Source organism: Scheffersomyces stipitis, chromosome 2, assembly GCF_000209165.1.
Source record: "Scheffersomyces stipitis CBS 6054 chromosome 2, complete sequence".
In the NCBI taxonomy this organism is placed as follows: Eukaryota; Fungi; Ascomycota; class Pichiomycetes; order Serinales; family Debaryomycetaceae; genus Scheffersomyces; species Scheffersomyces stipitis.
Window position 1 is genome coordinate 1,315,121 of NC_009042.1, and position 12,954 is coordinate 1,328,074.

At 38.5% G+C, this 12,954-nt stretch overlaps 7 protein-coding genes across 7 annotated transcripts; 5 read left to right on the forward strand and 2 right to left on the reverse strand. All coding sequences in view use genetic code 12, as the record gives it.

Annotated features, from left to right (window-relative positions):
* Nucleotides 1-822: 822 nt before the first annotated feature.
* PICST_29841 (spore wall maturation protein DIT1) lies at nucleotides 823-2,413 on the reverse strand (the record flags this gene model as incomplete). Its single annotated transcript, XM_001382982.1, has 3 exons — nucleotides 823-1,167; nucleotides 1,219-1,634; nucleotides 1,690-2,413. The coding sequence occupies 3 exons, from the start codon at nucleotides 2,411-2,413 to the stop codon at nucleotides 823-825; spliced, it is 1,485 nt and encodes a 494-aa protein (XP_001383019.2).
* A 450-nt stretch (nucleotides 2,414-2,863) lies between these two features.
* PICST_42457 (dityrosine monooxygenase) lies at nucleotides 2,864-4,270 on the forward strand (the record flags this gene model as incomplete). The annotated part of the gene is made up of 1 exon (XM_001382436.1): nucleotides 2,864-4,270. One exon carries the CDS (start codon nucleotides 2,864-2,866, stop codon nucleotides 4,268-4,270), a length of 1,407 nt encoding a protein of 468 aa, XP_001382473.2.
* A 313-nt stretch (nucleotides 4,271-4,583) lies between these two features.
* On the forward strand, nucleotides 4,584-5,993 carry DTR1 (dityrosine transporter A(acid, azole) Q(quinidine) Resistance; the record flags this gene model as incomplete). The annotated part of the gene is made up of 1 exon (XM_001382437.1): nucleotides 4,584-5,993. The coding sequence occupies one exon, from the start codon at nucleotides 4,584-4,586 to the stop codon at nucleotides 5,991-5,993; it is 1,410 nt and encodes a 469-aa protein (XP_001382474.2).
* A 207-nt stretch (nucleotides 5,994-6,200) lies between these two features.
* PICST_29844 (autophagy) lies at nucleotides 6,201-7,823 on the forward strand (the record flags this gene model as incomplete). The annotated part of the gene is made up of 1 exon (XM_001382438.1): nucleotides 6,201-7,823. The coding sequence occupies one exon, from the start codon at nucleotides 6,201-6,203 to the stop codon at nucleotides 7,821-7,823; it is 1,623 nt and encodes a 540-aa protein (XP_001382475.2).
* Nucleotides 7,824-8,837: 1,014 nt separating this feature from the next.
* BNA1 (3-hydroxyanthranilic acid dioxygenase) lies at nucleotides 8,838-9,620 on the forward strand. Its single transcript, XM_001382439.1, has one exon. The coding sequence runs from the start codon at nucleotides 8,841-8,843 to the stop codon at nucleotides 9,351-9,353; it is 513 nt and encodes a 170-aa protein (XP_001382476.1). The 5' UTR covers nucleotides 8,838-8,840; the 3' UTR covers nucleotides 9,354-9,620.
* Nucleotides 9,614-10,264, reverse strand: PICST_29846 (predicted protein; the record flags this gene model as incomplete). Its single annotated transcript, XM_001382983.1, has 1 exon — nucleotides 9,614-10,264. One exon carries the CDS (start codon nucleotides 10,262-10,264, stop codon nucleotides 9,614-9,616), a length of 651 nt encoding a protein of 216 aa, XP_001383020.2.
* Nucleotides 10,265-11,312: 1,048 nt separating this feature from the next.
* PICST_40463 (predicted protein) lies at nucleotides 11,313-12,341 on the forward strand (the record flags this gene model as incomplete). Its single annotated transcript, XM_001382440.1, has 3 exons — nucleotides 11,313-11,548; nucleotides 11,589-11,614; nucleotides 11,752-12,341. The coding sequence occupies 3 exons, from the start codon at nucleotides 11,313-11,315 to the stop codon at nucleotides 12,339-12,341; spliced, it is 852 nt and encodes a 283-aa protein (XP_001382477.2).
* Between the last annotated feature and the right edge of the window lie 613 nt (nucleotides 12,342-12,954).

Below are 12,954 nucleotides of genomic sequence, written 5' to 3' on the forward strand. Positions count from 1 at the left end.
AAATATATTGGTTCTGTATTCTGTCCATATAAATCCCAAAATGCATTGTATTTGTTATATTATTGTACTTTAATTTACTCTTTTTAAATGTGGTGTTAATACAAATCAAGCTTCATTATTAGACTATATATGCGATGGTTATATAATTGACTTGTCTTCAATACGCTTTACTACTCCTTTAAGCCACCAATTCCTGTGCTGCGGTAATGTCTTCGTCGCCCTTGTAGGTCTTTAAGAATACCTTCAAACCTTCTCTGTGTTCCAGGATCTTTCTGGTGACTTCCGGAACCATTCTCTGAGATTCTTGTAACACTTCCATCTGTTTCTTTAACTCGTATTCGTCTGCGTTGTTAGACTTCATGTGCTGCACATACTGCTCTTGTTCAGCAACTTCTTGTTGGTACAACTTCTCTTCCTTCAACAATCTCTTCAAGGCATTCACCTTGATCTGTAAGGTGGTTGGAGACATGTTCGTAGATGGTATTCGTGGAGAAGTGAATGTTTTATTTCGTGTTGTTTGATCTGAAAAATCCTAGACGTGTAGACAAGGTCGTGTAATGGTAAACCTGCAGATGCTGTTGCATTATTTACCACTTTGGGACACAAGTTGCAACCATTGAACTATTTCACGACTAGCTTTACTTAAGGAAAGAATACCCCTTCTGTATCTCATATGTAGAGACAAACACATTAAGCACACAAGTGCATAAATTCACCTCTAATTACATTTTGTTGGAATCCAAAATATTATTTGATTAGAACAATGAACACACATATCAAGAAAACAAAACACAGATAAAAGAAAACAATAACTAAAGACTTTTAATTAGACATAAAAACATAATGGAGCTTTCCATCGTCCCATTTTCCAGAACCTCTTCCCTTCTCAATTGCCTGCTCGACTTTACTAGATTTGACAACAAAGAAAGTCTCCTTGTTATCAATCTTGACGATACAGTTGTGCCAAGGAGTAGGAATGTGAAGCAAATCGTCAGTACGGGGAATATTATGATCTTCTATTGCCATGATTGCTTGGCATTTATTTGGTCCAACGGGGGAAAGAAGTTGAATTCCAAACTTTGGACCCAGATTGTTGTGGGAATGGATTGAAAAACGCAAATGAAATGGGAACATAAGCTCAACCAAATTGGAGTAAGCATCATTCCTCTATATTTGTTAGTATATTCATCTTCAGCAAAGAAAACAAAATAGACATACCTTAATCATTTCAAAAGCCACCTTGGCAACTACCTTCTTAAATTTCTTCTTTGAGAACTTTTCAACTGAAGGATTGTTGATTAAGTCTTCAGTCATGAACTTAGAAAAACCTCTGAATAGGTGTAATCTTGGATGATTTTCAGTATTGATATCCTTATGCAACTTGCCACTATCTGTGTCGCAGGAAGCAACAAGAATCTTTCTGCAAATCTCAGACTCTTTGTCCAATTCTGTTGCAAGGTGATGACTCAAGTGGACATCCTCAACAAGAGACTCTTCAAAATTCATGGCTTTAAGAGAAAACAATTCTGGCAATGAGCAAAATTTGATTGGGTCTAGCATTGGTGGTTTAATTTTGTTATATAAGTCCTTCAAAGCTTGTCCATAAACATTGACAACAGTATCATTCACAGCAACTATTTTAGGTTAGTAATTGAAAAGCTACACTAGCAAAATCATAATAATACTTACTGCAATCACTGAATACATGCCCGTCGCTGACAATCCAGATTATGATACCTGGTGGGTATAACTGCTTGATAGTTTCTGAAAATTGAATTAGCTTGGTAATTGCCAATTCTTCTCCTTTGTCAGGCAAACTTCCTGCAACTTTCTCAGAGTTGGATGACTTACATGGGAAAGCTGGCAAGACAGCCTCCAAAGGTTGCCACCTTTCTGTAAAGAATTTTGCTGATTTAATGAACTTTTGCTTTCCTAAAGTTTCCCATTTGTCGTCCTTAACAGTATTCTTTAACTCTTCAGCAAAAATCTTAGCAACCACTTCAGCATATATTTCTGATCCAATGGCGCCAGGCTTTGGGTAGTCAACATTGGATTCTTTTGCTACCAAATAGAGAAACCAAGATTCAAATTCAGTAGATTCGAAATCCTCAGTGACAACACCACACCATAAATTCCTTTTTCTATATTCCCAAACAATTCCTGAGCTAATTTTGAACACATAGAAGTCATTATATATCTCCACAGCTTTATTGGATTCCCGCACAGCAGAAGAAAAACTGTCTAAGTCAAAATCACAAAACTCTCTTTTACTTACAATTCCGTCCTTGTCTCTACTATATATTAATTGAATTCTCTCATACGTAGTAGGACGCTTGTTAATACTATCACAATCCAGAGTGGTCTCCAGACTACTCTTACTGATAGCATCAGAATAATTATTTTCAAATGTCATTTTTGGAATGGTACCTAAAATACAATTTAAGCAGTAAAGACATGGAACACTTTATATAATTTTTGCTACACTAGTCAAATAGAAATAGAAGTTTCCTTTCATCGCACGTCGGCTGATAGTTCTTAGCTGGAGTTACCAATGATGTTGCTTTAATCACACAATAAAATGTATCTCTCGCAAATACAAAATAGGAAAAAAGTTGTTCTACATTTAGTAGTTTCAATTTGCATTCATCTACGTCTATTGACTAATATTTGCTCATGCGTGAAAGCTCGGCTACTCTCACACTATCCAAAATCAGAATGAATAATGATTCCATATTTCTGTTTCGTATTTATAGGAACAATTTCTTGAGTTGTAGTCTCGTGAAATAAATCTTTGGAAAAGAGAATATTACTAAACAAACTGAAGATGATTTGGGGTGGGTTACAAGTTCATTGGTTTAAGTGTATGATATCAGCTTTAATTGTAGGAGTCTTGCTCATTGTGAAGAGTATTATACTTCCCCCTTCTAATTTTCCCAAGTCAATTCCTACCATTCCATTCTACGTTTCGTTTCTTGGTGCTTATACTAGTATGGATCAAGAAGAAATCTACAACTACTACATGAGGGAAAAGTTGGAGAAGTATGGTGCAGCTAAATTGTATTTCGCTTCAAGATGGAATATAGTGATAATAGAGCCAGAATTGTTGCTACAATTGTTCAAGAATGAAAACATTTATGCAAAAAGTGGCAATCAGGAGAAGATACCTTACTCAGTATTAGCCCAATACACTGGCGAAAACATCATTAGTGCCCATGGGGAGAAGTGGAGATTGTACCGTCGAGTCGTAGCATCCAGTGTTCAATTTCCTAACATGGAACCAATTGTTGAAAACTCGAAAAGGTTCCTAGATGTACTTCATCAAGAATTGATCAATAACTCCCCAATAGAAATTATAGATTTACTCCAAAGATATACACTTGCTAATATTGGGGATTCTGTTCTTGGTGTTAAGTTCAATACTATGGAAGAAAAAGACACAGAAATCCACAAAAGGATTAAACATGTGAAGCGGCAAATTTTCCAGCCCTTATACATGAACTTTCCTTTCTTAGACAAGTTGCCAATAGCCAGTAGGATGGAAGCCAGGAAGGAGGTGGCACAGTTTAGAAGCTATTTCAGCAATATACTCAAGACTTGCCAGAATTTTGGCAGGGAAACTGGAGCTTCTAGATTAAGGCAAGCATTGGATAATAACACTTTGACAGAAAAGGAATTCACAGATAATGGTATAATTTTAATGGTTGCTGGACATGAAAACCCCTTACTCTTGTTGTTGTCTCTTTTCTATATTGTTGCCAAATATCCCGAAGTGCAACATAAGATTAGACAAGAAAATGGTGACAATGAAGCACCGTATTTGAATTCAGTTATTTGTGAATGTTTAAGAATGTTACCACCATTAGGTCAGATAATAAATAGACGGACTACAGAGAATGTCATATTGGGTTCCAACATCCGAATTCCTAAAGGTACATATGTCGGTTACAACAATTTTGGAACAGGAAGGCATAGGAAGATATGGGGTGAAAGCGCAGATGAATTCAAACCGGAAAGATGGGGTAAGACTCCTCAAGAAATCAGCAGAAAATATTTGGAAGCCAAAATCAAAGCTAACCTCCCTGCATTTCATGGCAGAAAAAGAGCATGTCTAGGTGAAAAATTTGCTCTTGAAGAAGTAAGAGTGCTTATCCAAACATTGTTACAAATGTACCAGCTTCTGCTTGATCCCAATTGGGTAGAAAAAATAACTCCTGCTGGTCCCATTTGTCCGCTTGGCCTAAAAATTAAGTTTAAGAAGATAGAATTTTGAATACACATACACCGTATAATTGCCGCAAATTTTGAATGCCAAGAAGACTATATATTCCTATTTGGATTAGTTAATACCTCAAAAGCTCTATGCTATTCTTTCACGCGTAAAATTATTATCAGTAGGTATTTAAACTTTATGCAGGGGTTTCAAATGGCGTAGAATTGCCGCAAAATTTTCTTAACTTGCGTCTAAAGCTCCTGAAGCAGATAATATATTGACTCAGTTATAGGTATTCCCGTGGTATAAATATTTGACTATGAAATAGAGGTTTCTTTTAGCATGTTTCTTCTAAGAATTTTCTATACTAGCAATGGAAAAATCTGACAGTCCTAAAATTGAAGAGTGCCTTGAGGTTGTTCCTGACCCCCCAGAAAAGCAAATTCTGTATTCAGCCTTTACCAACGGCAGGAGAAAATTGATCTTGTTCATAGTAACTTTTGCAGGGTTCTTGGGTCCTACCTCTGGCAACATTTACATTCCTTTGTTACCTTTGCTCCAGAGAGTGTTCAATGTTTCTACTACTTCTATAAATGCCACGGTTTCCGTGTTCATGGCGGTCTTCGCTGTAGCACCACTTTTTTGGGCTTCTTGGGCAGATTTTGGCGGAAGAAAGACTTTGTACATTATTTCATTATTCTTCTTCATATTGGCTAACCTTCTTCTTGCAGTTGTCCCTGCAAACATTGGCGCATTATTCGTCTTGCGAATTCTTCAAGCTTTTGGCGCTTCCAGTGTGATGTCTGTAGGGGCAGGGTCTATAGCCGATATTACAGAACCAAAGCGCAGAGCAACTGCCATATCTTATTTTCTAATGGGGCCCCAGCTTGGTCCAATCCTTGGCCCAATTCTAAGTCTAATTGCCACAGATGGCCAATGGAGGTGGATATTTGGGTTCTTGACTATCATTGGATCAATTGTCTATCTCATGATTTTGTTTTTGCTTCCTGAAACTTTAAGGTACCTTGTTGGAAGGGGAGATTCAAGCAAGGGATGGTTCGTTAAACCAAAATTGTTTCAAAAAAGAACTGCAACTGAAGAATTTCCAAAGCCACCTAAGCCTTCTCTTAGAATCTATTGGAAATTGCTAAAGTTTACACCCTTGCTTCTATGCTCACTTAACGGTGGCTTCTTGTTTGCTTCATTTTATGGTGTAAGTATTACATTTGCAAGGGTTTTACAAATTGATTATGGTTTAAATGTGTGGCAAACAAGTATTTCATATATTTGTCCAGGTATTGCTATGATTTCTGGTAGTCTTTTTGCAGGCAGACTATTAGACAAGATAAGTACAAAAATTATCAAAGAGCATGGAAAACATATTCCAGAAAAGAGGTTTTCGCTACAAGTGATTGGTCTAATAATTTCCATGGCAGGAATGGTTGGATATGGATGGTGTGTTCAAAAGCATACTCATTTGGCTCCAATATATATAATGGTCTTTCTTGCTGGATTTGGTATGACATGGGTCTTCGTTGGTAACACCACATATCTTACGGAGTGTTCAACCGGACAACCTGCAACTAATGTTGCTATTGGAAATGTCATGAGAAATGCCTCCGCTGCAATATCCTCGGCTATTATTGATAAAGTTATTTCAAGGATCGGCTTTGGGTGGAGTTTTACAATTTTCGGATTTATTGACCTTGTAGGCATTGGTATAGTTTTGGTACTTATGCGATACGGTCAAAAAATGAGAGAGAATTTTGAACTAAATAGGTAAGTCTAGAATAGAGTTGTCAAAAATTGAATAAAAAATTGCTCTTTAATGTGATGTATATTGTATTCATATGTAAGTCTATTCTTCCTAGAATAACCTTAAAGTATATTTGGAAATGCGGCTTCCCCTTGTAGGAAATTATGAAACTATATATATTCCTATCAGAGCCCAGAAGTGAGTCAAATTTGTATTATTTAGCATCGAAATAAAATGGAACAGCTGAAAAAGTTGAAAGATCCCACAATTGAGGAGGTAGGATATTCTTCTACCAGTGTTGATGAACAGGACAATGATTCTCCATGGGCAAAGAAAAGTATTTATAGAGCTTGGTTGTTGTTATGTTACTCCACAGGTCCAGTAGCTTCTATGTCTAGGACATATGTTCCAGCAGTTATTCAATCTATTGCTACCGAAGTTGGAAGAAATAGTAAAGGTGGTAGATGTGAAAGAAGAGGAAATGATTGTTACATTGATTTCGGTGTCGGAAAGGTACACTCCACTTCTTTTGTTCTCTACCTTAAAGCCATTTACACCTCTCTTGAGGGATTGATATCGATTTTTCTAATGGGCATTGCTGATTACTCGAACTACAGAAAAATCCTCTTGATAGGTTCAATTACTTTATTTGGTATTTTTGCACTTCCGTTTGCAGCCTTCACGGGAAAGAATTATTCAACCCTAAAAACTATCTCAGTATTCTATGCTCTAATGAGTGTAATTGATTCCGTCTACCAGATATTAGAGGGGTCTTATATTCCTCTTTTTATGAGGGCAGTGCCTAAAAAGCAGGATGAAGTTGAAGAAGCTAGAAACACCAGGGTTTTGCAAAGGGGATCTGTTGTGAGCGTCATGGGATTATTCTTGGGAAATTGCGGTGGACTTACAGCTCTACTTATTGGCATAATTATATCTTATGGAAGAGGAGGTCCAATGGAAGATGGTTATCACAATTTCTTGCTTGCAATTACTATAGCAGGTTGCGTTACAGTTGTCTTCTCTATTATAAGTGCCTTCTATATCCCCAGTGTGAAAGGAAAACCTAAACCAGAAGGCGAAATTTTGTTGTTCTTAACTGCAAGAAGATTTGTAACGCTTTTGAAGAACATCCAGAAGTATCCGAATGCTTTCCTCTATTGTGTCTCCTGGGTCATTTGGAATGTCAGCTTTAGTAACTTCATGAGTGTATTCGTGTTGCTCTTTAGATCAACTCTAGGAATCGGCAATTCGGATTCAGAGTACACTGTTTACACATTTATGTCGTATATTACTGCTTCATTGGGCTCGATTGCTTGGATGCTTCTTTATCCACAATGCGGAATCAAAATCAAGACTTGGGGATATGGATTTCTTATTTTTTCAGCTTTTACTAACTTTTGGGGGTGTTTGGGAATTAGAAAGTCTATTTCCATTGGCTTTAAGAACAGATGGGAGTTTTGGTTATTTGAAGTATTTTATTCAGGATCGAGTTCTGCAATGAGGTCTTTGAATAGAACCGTCTATAGTTCACTTTTACCAGAAGGAGACGAGGCTCAATATTTTGGTCTTGAAATAATGTTAGGTGTAGCCACAGGATGGATTGGTTCATTGGTTAATGCAGCCATCCAGGACAGGACTAACAACGACAGATTTCCCTTCTTGCCAAATTGTATTTTGGTTCTTATCTCACTTGTTTTGTATTCCCTAACTGATACCGAGCAAGGCATGAGAGATGCTAAAAAATTGGTAGAAGACTCTATTCAAATTAGAGATGATCAGGCACTTGACCAAACAGAAGGTTTGTCTGCTTCTTTCGACCACAACGAGGAAAACTCTAACAAGTCTCTTTGTAAATGAATCGACTGCAGCTTCAACATGGCATTTTTTAATGTGATTCCTTTTTATAATACACGAATGCTTTCTTTATAAGATGATTTACAAAACCTACATCTCTTAAAAGCTCAATACGTAAGACTCTACCTTTACTCAAACTCTGTTAATATTTTGATGGTTGTTTCGTTTGCAGTATGAGACGGAAGGTTTTGGAATTCTGAGGTAACTTCATTTCTCCGAAATTCTTCAATATGTTCTCTAATATTAGCAATATTGAAAGAAATTTGCCAATGTTAAACGATACCAGCTTCAATGTGTTAGTTATCGTCTTCTTCGTTATAATTACCTAAAAACATAGATTATAACCTTTGAAAGATCCTTAATTATTGCGGCATGGATGTTTTGTTGATTTTATTTGCAGTAGGGGCGGCTAAAAGCAATTTTTCAACAAGCTTCGTTCCTCATGGCCCAATGGTCAAGGCGTCTGGCTACGATTACGTAACCACTTCCGGTTGGAACCAGAAGATTCCAGGTTCGACTCCTGGTGGGGAAGCTTTCTTTTTGTATTTCTGAATATACAAACAGATTATTTTTAATATTTTGGCACTTGGAATAGCAATTACGTAAAAGCACTAATTACAGAAATGCTTTATCTATTCGTAACTGATAATGAATTACAATTTATTCTTCAGATTAATTTGAAGTTGGGTGCAAATTTTATAAAAATTTACTGAATTATGACAATTAGCAATAGCATCCAAGAAGTAATTTAATTCTCCGGAATTGCGAAGGAAATATCAAGAGGTTCACTAAATATTCATATTTATGCCGTTAATTTGCCATTGTACTTGTATGATGAACGCTTTTCTATTGGTATAATTGCAAAAGCATAGGTCTCTCCTGATTCACAGCGCGGGAACTAGATCCGAAAATGGTGCAATTTTTCGGAAGCGCAAACCGAGTAATAAAATAGCTGAAAAATGCTGTTGAAAAATTCAGAATTGGTATCTACCACTTTCTTCCATTAAGTACTATACGATCATGCTTCCAGAGCCTATCAACATCAACAAATGGATTGAGGAAAATGGCCATCTTCTCCAGCCTCCTGTGAATAACTATTGTCTCCATCGTGGAGGTTTCACTATTATGATTGTAGGAGGACCAAATGAGAGAACCGATTATCACATTAACGAGACACCTGAACATTTCCACCAACTTAAAGGTGCCATGTGCTTGAAGGTTGTTGATGATGGCGAATTCAGAGATATTATCATTAACGAAGGCGACTCATTCTTGTTGCCTGGCAATACTCCACACAATCCTGTTCGTTTTGCTGACACTATTGGCTTGGTTGTAGAACAAGATAGACCAGAAACTGCGCTTGACAGACTAAGATGGTACTGTAGCAACTGTAGAGAGATTGTTCACGAAGCAGCTTTCCATTTGACCGACTTGGGTACGCAGATCAAGGAAGCTATATTGGCTTTTGATGGCGATAAGGAAAGCAGGACATGCAAGAAGTGTGGAACGTTGAACTACTCGAAGCCCCAATAGATGGCGAGATATGACGAGATGAGATGACGATTATGAGAATGGTGGTAAAAGACAATGCAAGAATGTTGATGTACAATATAACGACGAGCAGAAAAACTAGTTGAAAAAGGAAAGGTTAAATATTTAGTAAAACAATTGGTAGAAGATCATGCTGACTATGACGATCAAGATGACGTCAGGAATTCATTTACTCTGTCAATCCATAAGATCTGTTAAGTCTAGACTAGTTACGTTTATTGTATATATCAGCGATATGTTTATTACTCGAGTTTGGTGCGGGCGTAGAGTTCTTCACCACGGTCAAACACCCAGTCAACAGCCTTTTCGACAGGCTCGTCGAAGATGTAAGGCAATACTGGAACTATACCCAAACCTATAGCTACGGGACCGTAGGTTCTAAGTGCACTGATGGACGTGTTCTTGAACAAAATGGACGAATATCTAACAGCACTGTGGATGGTGAAGGCCGGCAAACCCATAGACGCAATACTTTGGAAGATACCTCTCTTTACAGCAGCGAGTCTCCAATCGGACTCCAGCAAAGATGTATGAGTAGATAAGAACTCCAGTTTAGCCTTCTCGTCTACTTTCGTAGGCTGGGTACTCCAGGGCCTCAAACCTGGAGTGTATTTTCCTTCGGACTTCACCTTGACTTTCCACGAAGCATACGAAACATCGGCCAAAATATACATCCACGACACACCGTAGCCTAGTTTGACAAGGTAGGGATGGGCCACTGGACGGAACGATTCTCCGATATCCGATGTGTAAGCCACGTATCTGTGGGAAGCTAACAAGATGGTACGGAAACGGTTGGCGTAAGCGGCATATCTGAGGCCAGATTCTTGTTCAATGAGAGTGGTGTCGTCATTGACGTCGGTGGAAGAGTTGGCGGTGATGGGCTTCGACATTTTTAAACCAGTGGTGAATTGGAGTTGATCTAAAGATGAGATGCGACGGTGAAGATGCGCAAAAAGTGAATTGTAGATTTGGAAGAGACTTTATAAAGGTCTAGGTTTGCTCAAGATGGCAAATTTATCGGTATATGTATCAGCAACAACGGTGAGGGAGGCAAAGAAGAAGGCAAGAAACCAACGGCAAGGGCAAAAACAATGGTTGTGAAATTTGCATCGGCACAAACTAGACTGGATTCGGATATTAGGGCCGAAGGCGTTGGCACGGGCAAAAAGCAGAGAAATCTACTATTGGTGCGTAGGCGAGCTGCGAATATACGAGGCAGAGATTTCTTTCGAGAATTCAACAGTGAAGGAAAATACGAAGTTTATGTCATGGTAGTATGTATGGTGGCAACGGATATACTAGTAAAGCAATGAACATATGAATACGAGATTGTATTTTATCTTACTTGATATGACGGTAAAGTAAGTTTATGCACATAAGAGTAATATGGTAAAGGATCAAGAAGAACAAGAAGATTAGAATATGGAAAAATGGGATTTCGAAGAAACCTAAATACGGACGAAAGTAATATAATTGGGAAATTGCTGAGAGAACAAGAGAAATCATGTTTGAGCTAATTATAACCTGAATCTTCCTGGTGAATAATGAATATCATTTTGAAAAGTTTGATAAGAGTCGTAAATATTTTGCCATTAAATGGTTGCGAAAAAAAAAAATGTTACAATACGAATGCAACAATGGAACTACAGAGAAATGTACATGACCTATAACTGGAAAAGCTTAAAGTTACTTTGTAGTCGATTCTAACAACTTTAAAGTTAAGACTAGAATTGTAAGAGAATCATGGTGTCCATGAAGAATGTGCACTGCACACAGCATCTCCAGATTGTATTCATATTCTGGGCTTTTGAGGATGATTATAATTATCAGGCACTTCTTCCAGGAACAACTTGTGAAATAGAAAAACTAATAACAACATCTTAAAGATACTATTCTCTATATTTGAGCCCATACAACACCAGCACATATATACACAAAATGCGGTTTGTCCTCGTTATACGGTTCACCGATACTTCGTCCTCGACACAGCCTGTGCGGGATCTAGACATTCCTCTTGCCATCAACTTCGATAAAGACGACGTCAACAAGCTTGTGAGTGTGAAATGGATCAAAAGCGTGATAAGGGCACGCGTACCACAGGCTGCCAGCTCCCGTTTGCGTTTAATCTACTCGGGACGCGTTTTGAACGAAAACACAAACTTCAGAGCAGAAGTGTTTGAGCCTCGAATGAGACAATTACAGAAAGACAGGGAGGAAACAGCCAGAGAAGTCGAAAGAAAGTCAACAAGGTCGCCAACCACCCCAGTACCTTCGTCTTCCACATCGACACCGGTTTCTGCACATTCTCCAGCCATAGCATCATCTTCAGCTCTGGCTCCAGTTCCGTCTTCTTCTTCACCTTCTTTTACAGTCGAAGATCGTATTTACATCCATTGTGTGATTGGTGAAGAATTGACTAGAGAACAACTTGCAGAGGAAAACAAGCTTGACAAGCCCCAAGCTGTAAGTACGACTCCACAGGTTGTCGGATTTGACCGTTTGCTCCAGCAGGGCTTTTCCCAGGAAGATGTAGATGACTTGAGACGTCAATTCTATCTGATCTACAGCCCCGGACTGCTCGGAAATTCTACCAGGGACCAGATTAGCGATGTAGAAGAAGAGGAAAACAACCAGCGCGCCATTCATCAACTCGAAGAAAGATGGATAGAGTCTACTGTCAACGGAGGAAACGCTGAAAATGCTACAGGCGACAATCAACCGTTCAATGCTCCACACACAGCTACTGCCGCACAAGATGCTCCTCCTCAACCGCTGGCAGATCTTGATGATATACACGGCAATGAAGAACTACTTTTGGGTCTTTTGCTAGGAATCTTCCTTGGAGTCATCAGCATCGTCTTCTTGATGGCAGACGACTCTGTCTTCAACAAGAGAACAAAACACTCGGTTATCTTGGGGTTTATAATAAATATCGGTTTAGCAGTGAGCAGAGGAAGATGGTTATAGACAAGTCTGTCGTATAGCAGACAGTAAACAACATATAGCAAAATTCAACAATCAATATTCACCTGAAGTTGACTATTCAATATTGCACAGCAAAAGTTTACACTGGTAGGTTTGTTACAAATAAGGCATATTCTAGAGGAAAAATGATGCAATATTGATGATAACCAATATTCAGTCAAAGAAAAAGTAAAGGGAACTACATTTATCTACGCTTCTTCGAGAGAATGTCTGATCTACCAGCCCTCACCAGCTCCCATGGAAAATATGGACAAATCCACACCGTCCGATTAGATGCTGATGAAAGGGCGCTAAGATGATCGCTACTCCGCCTCCATATAGAAAACGGATGATATTCTCGCCAGGAACTTGACGCTCGCCAACTCGTTGGGATAACTGAAAAAGACAAGCAACACGGTAATAGTTCTGGCTGCCGCACGAAGAAGAAAAGTATGTACAGCTGCTTCGCTATGCTGGGATAGAATTTTTCAGTTTTATAGATGAGACCAGAGGTTACCCGGATGCAGTATTAGGGCTATTGCGCTAGGAATATAGTATGGGAAGTTAGTAGCCTAGCTTTGCGAATAGGCAACGGCGTTGATGGTTCCGACAAGTC